Consider the following 12,189-nt stretch of genomic DNA (forward strand, 5'->3'; position numbering starts at 1 on the left):
GAGTGCAATTAAAATGTTTTGGAGTTTAAAACTAATTTTAAATGAAGGTCATAGTTTGAAGTAGTTTACTAAAAATAGAATGATATTTCTTACGTCACCGCTCTGCCAATTCGGATCATTGTCATAAACCTAATCTCTTAACGGATCAGTTCATTATCAGTTTTTATTATAAAAAATAATTTATTTAATTGGCCAATTAAAAGTCTCCACGTCACCAGAACACATCTTCCCATGCATCGGTGCTCACACTACACACTTGTCTAATACCCAACGGAATTCAACAAAATGGACACGTCATTAATAATTATCCCCCAAATAAACCAGCACCTCAAAACCATCGCCCATGGAATATAATACCCCATCGATACCCCTTTTCTTCTTCAATCTCAACAGCAACACCCCACCCGACCCCTAAAAATGGTCCAGACAAACCAGTCCGGTTCCGGCAATGATTTCAAGCTCGTCGGATTCTCGAATTTCGTCCGGTCCAATCCGAAATCCGATCGGTTCACCGTCAAACGTTTCCACCACATCGAGTTTTGGTGTACCGACGCCACTAACGTCGCTCGCCGTTTTTCATGGGGTCTCGGTATGCAATTTGTAGCTAAATCGGATTTATCCACCGGAAATTTGACCCATGCTTCTTATCTCCTCCGTTCCGGTGACCTGAACTTCCTTTTCACTGCCCCTTATTCCCCTTCTATCGCCGTTGCTCAAAACCTCTCCCCTCAATCTACCGCTTCCATCCCTTCTTTTGATCATTCACTCTGCCGCTCCTTCGCTGCCACCCACGGCTTAGGCGTTCGCGCCATCGCCATCGAAGTCGACGACGCCGAAACCGCTTTCACCACCAGTGTCACACACGGCGCGTTACCCTTTTCCCCTCCTACCCCACTCGGCGACGTCGCCACCATCGCCGAAGTCAAACTCTATGGCGACGTCGTTTTGCGTTACGTCAGTTACACCACCACCATAAACTCCGACCATGATTTCTCGCCGGGATTCGAGAAAATCGAAGACGCCCTTTCTTACCCTTTAGATTACGGACTCCGACGACTCGACCACGCCGTTGGAAACGTCCCAGAACTCGGTCCCGCTGTTTCGTACGTCAAATCCTTCACCGGCTTCCACGAATTCGCTGAATTCACAGCTGAAGACGTCGGAACTAGCGAAAGTGGACTAAACTCCGTCGTTTTAGCTAACAACGAAGAAATGGTATTACTTCCGATGAACGAACCGGTGTTCGGAACAAAAAGGAAAAGCCAAATCCAAACGTATTTAGAACACAACGAAGGTGCCGGAGTTCAACATTTGGCATTGGTGAGTGAAGATATATTCAAGACGTTAAGAGAAATGAGGAAGAGAAGCTTCGTCGGCGGTTTTGAGTTCATGCCGTCGCCGCCGCCGACTTATTATAAAAAATTGAAGCAAAGGGCAGGGGATATTTTGAGTGATGAACAGATTAAAGAGTGTGAAGAACTGGGGATTTTGGTTGATAGAGATGATCAAGGGACTTTGCTGCAAATTTTCACTAAGCCAGTTGGTGATAGGCAAGTTTTTCTCTGTACTAATCATTTTATTTTCTTCGTTTTTAAAAACGTAATTAGCTTCTTACAATTATGGATGACATGACAGTGAACACTGAACAACTCAGACAAACTGGAGTTGATGATTTTTAGATTCAAAGCTTAGATTTACTCTAACCTATTCTTTGGGGTTGAATTCTTTTTGTTTAAGTTCTTTAATGATTAGATCGCATTTAGGGGATGAAATTACAGATTTGATTATTGGGTAATTTTTTTTTTGGTACAGTCTAAGTTTAATTTACAATTTAGGGATATTAACATTAGAAGTTATTTAGCAATAAAAATTGATTGCATTAATTTGTCCCTGTTTTTAGTAAAGGTTCAATACACAATAATTTTATGGAGAAAAATTAGTTCATATGCCCTTATAAATGTATATTTTCCTTATTTTTTAGAGGTACAAATATAATTATATCAATATTTGTGATCACAAGTAATGAACTGAATAACTAATTTAACCTAACAAACTAACCAATCAACAATAAATCTAGATGACCACGCATACATTTACATTCGTTGTAGCACTCTAACCTAAAATCTTCAAGTTTTCAAAGCTTCAACCTTGTCATTCCATAACTTCTCATCGCCATATATGTATATTATTTCTTGTTTGGTTAACTAAAGTGGGAACCTTTTATTTTTAGGCCAACCATCTTCATAGAGATAATACAAAGAATTGGGTGCCTGGTGAAGGATGAAGAAGGAAAGCAATACCAAAAAGGTGGATGTGGTGGTTTTGGGAAAGGCAACTTTTCTGAGCTCTTCAAATCCATTGAAGAATATGAGAAATCTCTTGAAGCCAAACAGTCCCAGAATCCATGACTTGATTGAAATAAAAAAAAAGGGGGGCTTCTTCTTGCTATATATAAAACTTTATGTTACCCATGTTATTCGAATTTGAATATAAATATCTAATTGACATAGTTTTTGTTTTTTGAACAATTTTATTATAGGTTTGGATTATATCTACTCGTTTTAACACAATACTTAAAATTACCTATAATCTATAAATAGGAGGATGATGCGCTTTAGCGCACTCGAACTCACATCTTTTTGTATTGACAATAATACTCATGCCAATTGAATTAAGACTCAATCGACTATAGACATAATTATAAGCTATATATTGGGTATAATCTCATAGAACTGTCTCCTTTGCTAGCATCTTTACATTTAAAATCAATTCACTTAAATTATCAGAATTTAGAAATTGAATGTGATAATAGGTATATTTGGCAGCCATTTTTTTTATCGAGTTGAGCATTTAAATTTATTTAAAGGATTGTATTTTTATGATCATGTTCAAACACTTCTCGGATAGTGATACTTGAGTGAAAATAAAATGTTAGGATTAACAAATTTTGGGGAAGCAATTGAGATGGATAATGATGTTAAGGTATCATGATGAATAGTTTAATTGAAGAGGTGTTTTTATTATAGGGATTTGATTAAATCTTTTTACTATTAGGTGGATCAATTTTATACTATTGTAAAGAATTAAATATGGTCAAATTGAAATGGAGTTAACATTTAATGTTTAACAAAGTCAATATTTTTAAAGTTTTTATGATTATGTAAATGAAATCTTTTTGTTTGTCAAGACATTTTTTATACATTAAATGTTAACTTCGTTATGATTTGGACTTATTTGATTCTTTTTAATAGTATAAGAACTAAATTGATCTATTTAATAATAAAGAGGCTAACTTAATATAATCCTTATAATACATGAACCTCTCGAATACTTTAACCTTAATTGAAGTTAAGGCGTAAGGCATGTTAGAATTTGAGATGCATTAACAAAATGTGGAACTCGAATTTAGAGCTCCTTCAATCCACCTCACCAGGAACAGTTGTTGGATTATTCTTGTATGGGTCACACGTGGAGACTTAAAGAAAGCTACTTTGCTCCTTAAGTGGCTAACAATAATAAGATAGATACATACCACGTCGCCTATAAATATCCGTCCTTGGCCTTAGGAGGGAACTTCCCCCCCCCCCTCCAAACTCTCTACTTTTATATGCTATACATTTTTCTCCCCTTTCTCTCAGCACTTCATCACCATGTGAATCACCATTTTTCACCCTCAATAAACATATACTTGTATTCAACACATTAAACAACTAGTCTCGAGGTTTTAGATAAGTTGAGCCATGTGAGTTTAAACATGATATTCTTTTCCAATTGCAAAATGCAGCTAAACATGATATTCTTCTCTTAGGTATACTTAAGAAAATTGTAACTAATTTTTTTTCTTCACCATATATCTTCATTCTTGACTATCAGTTATGGAGTCACTTAGTTCTTTTCCCCCAACCATCCATCAATTTTTTTAATTGCCATCTTCAAAGTTTCTTCTTCATTAATTTCCAAAATATGACTTTGAATTTAATAATTTTCAATTAATCCAAGTCATCCCCTCTTAGTTATCTCTTATGAACTTTTTCTTCACTTCCATATGCATCGATTTTATTTATCGTTTCATTTAAGTCGCTAAATTGTTAAAATTGTTGTTGTATGGTCTTCTTTATTTACACCTCTTGCACTAATTGAAAGTTCTCCTTCCTTTTTTCTTCTTCTACAGTTCAGCTTTTTTCAAGAAACAACTTTGAACGTCACGAATCTGTGAATCAAAATTCGAACAGTTTTCTTCTCCGATCTTCGACATGGACTATCATATCGACTTAGATCTAATGTATGTTTTTTTGATCGTCAATGGATGTTGATCCACCATATTAATCGCCAAATCGTCACTTGGAGCTTGCTAGTCGGGCTTAAAAAAAACTTAACAACACAATAATTTAAATAAAAACTTTTGGACAGCTAAGTGACTTAAATGAAAACTTTCAAATAATTTAGTGGTTGTTTTGTAACCTTTTGAAGTTAAGTGACTAAAACATAAATTTACTAATAGTTTAGTGACTTGGGTGTAATTTACCTTTATCATAATTGATGATGATAATCAAAAAGCAAATTCAAATGACAAGGCAAGGGTTCTTGATCCTAAAAAATAGAAGACTTACTTTTTAGTAAAAATTATTTAATTGAAAGTTAATATATGGTAAAATTGCATGTTATACTCTAAAAAAATCATTTAATGTTTCCAAAATGGTGCCATCATAATTTAATACTAAATAAATGATAAAAATTATGCTTTACTTCTAAAAAATTTATAATTCATTCCACCCTCTAAAAATATTTTTAACTTCACCTCTAATGATAATATTCATTAAATCTACAATCACAATCAGGGGCAACCAAAAATGAAAAATTACTTATATTATCTCTTTAATTTTTAAAAAATTACAAGATAACATAATAATAAAATTTTATTCATTTTTAATCCTCTTAAAACAATTTCCTAACTTCGTCTCACAAAACAACTGAAATAACTTCCCATTTCCATCTTTCCAAAAGAACTAAGAATGAAACTACTTTTGACTTTGGTTTTCCATATTTAGATATACATTCCCTGCCACCTACTTCAACTATTTATGTCTCTCTCAATTATCATTTGTTCTTAGGTATACCCAAGAAATTGTAACCTACTTTTTTTCTTCACCATATATCTTGATTCTTGATTCTTGATTCTTGATTCTTGACTATTAGTAATGGAGTTGTAACTTTTTGCACTTAATTCCTTTCCCAACCATCCATCAAAAAGAAAATTCAATGTCATCTTCAAAGTTTCTTCTTCATTTATTTCCAAACATGTGTTTATATGACTTTGAATGTATATCATTTTCAATTTAATCCTAGTCTTCCCCTCTTACTTATCTCTTATGAATTTCTTCTTCACCTAATCGACATTGCTTACGCTTTTGAATCCCAATTTTTCAATTGAGGTTTCTAAACAAATCCACATTGCATTCGCCGGTCCTCGTCTTGGTCGTCGTCGTCGTGGTCATTATCAATAAGTTTTCTACTGTTTTTCGGGGAAAAGGTGGGATGACTGGTTTTGCTTACGTGAGAGGGTGAACTTTGAAAGTAGAAGAAGGGTTGAAAAATGTGATGTGAAATTTAGGTAAAGTCCTATGCATGGTTTCTATGTTGACATTGTAATACATACTTAAAAGGAAAATAAAAATAAAAACTAGAAAGTTTCCGTCTGATAGATATGTATTAACATCATTTAACATGTTTTCAACAAAATATTACACGCATGGTAATGGCAGAATTATCCGAATCACCTACAGAAGAGGCATTTTATCAAAATCGGATTTGGGGTGGAGCGAGATAGGATGGGATGGATTTCAATTAAAATTTGCAAGTCCGGAAGGTGCCAATGTGGGGGCTGAGTTGAATTTATAAAATCTTGGAGGCGCTAAAGTTAAAAACTCTTAGTCAAAATTATTTAAATTGATGAATTATGAATTCTTAAGTTGGCTAAAAATGCAATTACTCCATCTTTGCAGAAGGCCAAATTACCTCCTGCTTACCCCTAACTTTGTGTTAGGTTCAGATGAAACCCGCCTGCCCCATCAAAATACCCTCTTCTTTTCTTGCCTTGATTTTGAATGCTTCGAATTAGGATTTTTTTAAAAAAAAAATTTAATATTTGAATCGATTACCAAAAATATCAACTAGAACTTGACTTGTCCGAAATTTTAAATAAATTTTTATATTATATTATTATTTTAAAATTAAATAAAAATATATAAAACAGGTAAAATGTTATAAAGTGTTATAAATGTTTAAAACAATTAATTAAAGTATAAAAATAGCCCTTTTGAATAAAATGGTTATATTGCAGTTTTAGACCTCTTAAAAATTATCAATTAAATTTTTTTTTCACCATAAAATTTTTAGATTCGACCCCCAATAATTTAATATTTTCATCTTGACCCCTAATAAAAAAAAATGATGTCTTCGTTGTCATCCGAAACTTTGAAATTAGGTACAAAGAACACAAAATTATTTGTTATGATGTAAATAAACTCTCCCAATGTGTAAACTTGAAAAAAGAAGTTGACAAATAATAATAATAATAATAATAATAACAACAACAACACAACATAATAGAATTTTAAACCTTTTGACACAATATTTTATGGGTTTTTTTTCTCATGTAAAAAACTCATGCAAGATTATAATTTTTTAATTGTAAATTACCATTTAATTTTTTTTTAATTGGTAGGTTCAAAATTCAAAAAAAAAGAAAAAGAAAAAGAAGAAGGTATTATCATAGTAATTTCTTGAGGTTGAGGCAAACCTAACGTGATTGCGTGATGGGAACTCCAAGCATTAGCCTTCTCCACACATTCCCCATTCCCAATTTATTTAAATTTCATTATTTTCGTTTTGGTCAAACATTATTTTTAAAAAAATGTATTCAATTAAAATATAATTTAACTCATCTAAAATATGTTTAGTATATCATTTGGTATTCGAGTTTGGCACTTTTTTTAATGTGGTACACGTGTTATTTTCTTGTCACTTGTATTTAACATAAGTTATATATTTTGGTACCCAAAGGTAATCGTGTTTTAACTATTTATAGTGTTTAATTCGGGTTTTAGGGTTGATTTGATGAAAGTTAATTACTAATATTATTAGGTTTGAATTTTTCATGTTTTTGTTAATAGAATAATTTTAGTGTTAATTACGAATTTATTTAATTTTGTATTTAATTTGTCAAATATAGTTCGATGAATGTGATTTAATTCAAGTTTTAGGGTTTATTTAATGAAAATTAATTGCTAATATTATTAACTAATTATGAATTTTCATCAAATCAACTTTAAAACTCGAATTAGACACTAAAAGGTTAACATCGTTACCTTTAAGTATTAAAACAAGTACCCATATTAAAAAAAAATTCAAACTTAAGTATCAAATTACATATTCAACCTATACAATAAAATATAGTTTAATTCAGAAAATTTGAAAATTTTCATTTTATTATTTAAAATATATTAATTTAAAATATATATATAACTTTAAAATGTTCTTATACTAATCATAAGGATAAAACAACAACTAATCCCTAAACCAACTCTTCTTATATTGGTCACTATTCTTTTTGTCTAAATTAGTTTAAGAATTTGGTAGTTTTTCTCAATTTGATTCTTAAACTTGAATTCCATTAAAGTATAATGACATGACACAATCTCAGGCTGGTACATTATCGCTTGAATTTTTTATAGAAAATTAAAATCTTTATATATTTTTAATAATGTATTACATTTTATGTATTTTTTAACTTTTCAAGCGATAACATGGTTCAATCCAAATTTAGAGACAAAATTGGAAAAATTTGTCAAATTTCGAAATTAGTGTAGACCAAAAAATTAAAGGCCAAGTTGTAAAAAGTTGTTAAGTTCAAGGACTAAATATTACTTTATCCCTTAATAATCCAAAATTTTAATATATTTATTTTTCAAATAAATAAATTTGATGAGATGTTAAAGAAGAAAAGAAAATGCATTTAGAATCATTAGTTAAAATGATAAATTTATTGAATTTTTTCTTTGAAGTAATTACATTTTTTTTGTACAATAAATGAAAACATTTTAAATTCGTAACTAATTTTTTTAATGAATTAATTTAAGCAAACTTATAAAAGCTGTAATTAATTATCCACTTCTTTAAAATTAATTAAACTGGTACATTTTAAAGGGTTAATATATTTTTTTTGTTAGTTCCTGTATTTAACAATTAGATCTACTTTTGTACTTTAAATTGGTAATTAGATTCACTTTTGATCCTTGAGCTCAGAGGCGATTCTAGGGGGGCTGGCATAGGCCCCGCCCCCTCCCCCAAATGAAAAATTATCATTTAGGCTCTCTAATTTTTAAAAAAAATTTAAATTAATAAAGATAAAATTGCACTTTGACCTCCTAAAATTATAAAAATTCGATTTAATTCTTTAAAATTATAAAGATTAAGACTATAAAAAAATTAAAATTTCATTCGGCCCCCCTAAAAAATTGTTCTAGCTTTGCCCCTGCTTGAGCTTAGTAAATGTAAAAGTTCAATAGTATAGCACAATCTCAAAGTGCCACATATCAAATTTTGATGGAATCCAAGTTCAATGATCAAAATAGACTTAATTGTCAAGTTTAACTACAAAAGTGAACGATAAAATAAGAATATCAAAATGTATCTAATTGTTAAATTCAGGGACAAAAAGTTATATAAATCCTATTTTAATGAAAATTGTACTAAAAATATAAAATTAACATGAGGAGAATTAATTATTACAGTTACCAAAGGTATCACGATAAACAAGATGAAAGTATTGTGTGATTCTAGGGGTATTTCTTTATTTTATTAATTTAGAAATAATTTGCTTTTTTTTAACTCTTTGATCAACAGTAATTTTGTCAGATTTACGTGTTAAGTTTCTAATTGATTAATTAACCAAGACTTTTGAAAAATGTGAAATTTAAAATAATTGAAAACATTAATACTGCATTTTCAAGTTCCAAAGCATGCATTGTCATGTGCTACTTATTTTTAGGTTAAATTAGACTTTTAGTCCCTGTTATAGATTTAATCCCTATACTTTAATTTGATCAATTTTAGTCCCTGCATTATTTGAATTTTAATCATATTTAGTTAAATAATGCAGGGACTAAAATTGTATTATACGTAAGTTAAACAGATTTAATTGCTATCGTTTAATTGTATTATACGTAAGTTAAACAGATTTAATTGCTATCGTTTAACTTAACAGATTTAATTGCTATCGTTTAAGCTATAACAGATTTAATTACAAAATTCAAATAATGCAGTCATAGCTTAAACGATAGCAATTAAATCTGTTAAGTTAAATACCACTGTTAGTCATGTAATTGTATTATACGTAAGTTGTGGATTTAATTAATATTCTTTAATTTAATCATATTTAGTTTCCATACTTTTCATTTTTTTTAAAATTTCAACCCTAACTAGTTATTACAGCCATTAACTAAAACCACATGGTATTTTTTTTGTGAGTGTTGTGTAAAAATAACAAGCTAACATGACATTACACATGTAATAATATATTTACCACATATGATTTTGAAAAATAATATAATTTAACTTAACGAATTTAGTAGCTACCGTTTGATCAGGATTAGAATTTCAAGTTTTGAAAAGTATTTACACATAATACAGGGATTAAAACATAATTTGACCTTAGTATTTTTGCTTTTGGGTCTTTCAACATTGCACAAAGATACTAACGAGTGACATTCATTCCCTTTATTTTTTTTTTATTTGGAAGATTGTGAAATTATTTATTAATTATGCAATCAATGAACAAATTGCCCCTTTTTAATTGTAAATGTCTTTTTTAATGCATTATTAATTTATTATCCCCTAGTCTTTGCAACGTGGTTGTTTAGATTAAACTCCAAATGGTTAGAAAATTGATTTTCTTTTTCATTTTAAAACTCCCATTTTCCAAAATTATTGAACAAACTAATAGAATTTTGTTTAATTACAATCTAAGATCAGTGAAAAGGTAAAAAAAATTGCTAAAAACACAAAAGGGAAGGAGAAAAAGAAAATACAAGTTTTTAATAATAACAATAATAATTTCCCCACTTGGAATCCTCTTTATTTCTCGTGGTTAATGCTATCGCTAGCAAATAACGGTGTTTATGAGTCAAGCCGAAGTGAGGTTTGGTTTCTAAAAAATTTTAGGTCAAAGTTTGACTTATCCAAACTTAGGAATGGATCTAGGGGGCGTAGGGGGCGGTCGCCCCCTTGGAATTTTTAGATTTTTGAATTTCATATATAAATTATCATGTATTTTAGATTTGATATCAACATTATATAACATTCACCCCCTTGGTCAAATTGTATTTCATATAATTCACCTCCTTAAGCCATAAGGTTATACTAATACAAAGTATTTTTCAGTTTTTCATTGTATATCTTTAATAATAATAATCAAATATTAATGTATGATGGGCCTTGACAGACTAAACTTAGAAGCCCAATATGGACTTTAAAGCTTGACTGGTTTAATTAATTTGGTTGCTTCTTCAAGCAAGCGACATGATCAATTAAGAGACACTGAGGTATCTCATATCGCAGAGTTGATTGACAGTGGTGAGCTTGAAATTTGCAAAGAAAAAAATCAAGTTGGTACTCTCCAACGTCTAGGTGATACCCGATGGGGGTCTCATTCAGCTTCTCTCAATAGTTTGATGAGGATGTTTGATTTTGTCTGTGTTGTATTACAGGATATCATCAAATCCAACAACCTTACTCAAAGGAGTGAAGTTGATGGAATATATGATGAAATGACATCCGTTGAATTTGTTTTCATCTTGCATTTCATGATTGAGATGTTTGGAATCTCTGATGATCTCTGTCAAGCATTGCAGTATAAATCGCAGGATATACTAAACATGATGCAGCTGGTGTCATCAACTAAAATGCTTCTCCAGAAATTTGGAGAACATGGGTAGGATCCTTTATTTGAGAAAATGAAGTTATTTTGTAAAGATCATGAGATAGTAGTCCACAATTTAAGTGCTCTGTACAAAGCAAGTCGAGGTTGATCTTTCATCTAGAGAGATAACCTCACAATTGAGCATCACTATCGGTTTGATATATTCATTGTTGGTATCGATTCATTACTAACAGAAACAAATTCTCACTTTAATGATGAGGCTATGGAGTAACTTGTTCTTAGCTCCGCTTTGGATCCACGAGATAATTAGAAAGCTTTTCGGGTGGAAGATACCTGCAAGCTTATGAATGATTTTTATCTGAACGATTTTACGAAGCAAGAAAAACTACACATGAATATTCAATTGGAGCATTTTCAACTTGATGCTCATCAAAGCACGGAGTTGCAGAAAGTTTCTAGAGTTGCTGAGTTGTGTAAAGTGCTAGCTAAAACAAATAAGTAAAATATTTATCCTCTTCTTGATAGAATTATTCGTCTTGTGCTAACTCTTCCCGTGTCTACTATAACAACCTAACGAACATTTTCAGCCATGAAAGTTGTGAAGACAAAGCTTTGCAATAGAATGGTGGATGATTTTCTTTCAACTTACATGGTGGCATACATCGAAAAAGAGATAGCTTGAGAATTTTTAACGTATTCTATCATTGATGAGTTCGATCTTATGAAAAAATGGAGGGTGCTATTTAAGATGACTAGTATTGAGAAATAAGACTAAGGCCAAGTTTTTTAATTTAATTTTTAAAATTATAATGATATTTATGAAATTTCTAGTATAGTATTAGTTATTCTTTTTTGCATATTGGAAAGAAATATGTAATTTTATATAGTGTGGTTTTTTTCTTTTAATTTTTTTTACAGTTAAATCGTTCATGCTTTTTAACAAACATTAAATCAATTTGTTTGATAAAGAAAAAAGTATCCAAAAAGAATTGACAATTTTTTACGTTTAAAAAAGGTCGTACGGATTTAGAAGTTTCGCTTCCCTTAGAGTAAAATCTTGGATTCGTCCTTGTCCAAATCCTCACAAAAAGTTCATTTCAATGTTTAAAAATAATATTTTTAGTTTAATTATAAAATATATAAATAAAAATTTATTTTTATATTTTTATTATTTATGAACAATAAAATGAGCTGAATGGAACTTGTTCAAGGTTGAAAAATATAAACCCGCGGATAGAGATGTCTATGGT

The 12,189-nt window shown here is 30.4% G+C and overlaps 1 protein-coding gene across 1 annotated transcript; it reads left to right on the forward strand.

The window, feature by feature from the left end:
* Positions 1-309: 309 nt before the first annotated feature.
* Positions 310-2,509, forward strand: LOC121219377 (4-hydroxyphenylpyruvate dioxygenase). The gene is made up of 2 exons (XM_041097433.1): positions 310-1,550; positions 2,231-2,509. Exons 1-2 carry the CDS (start codon positions 418-420, stop codon positions 2,406-2,408), a joined length of 1,311 nt encoding a protein of 436 aa, XP_040953367.1. The 5' UTR covers positions 310-417; the 3' UTR covers positions 2,409-2,509.
* Positions 2,510-12,189: the final 9,680 nt, after the last annotated feature.

This window comes from Gossypium hirsutum, chromosome D07 (genome assembly GCF_007990345.1).
Source record: "Gossypium hirsutum isolate 1008001.06 chromosome D07, Gossypium_hirsutum_v2.1, whole genome shotgun sequence".
Classification (NCBI taxonomy): domain Eukaryota; kingdom Viridiplantae; phylum Streptophyta; class Magnoliopsida; order Malvales; family Malvaceae; genus Gossypium; species Gossypium hirsutum.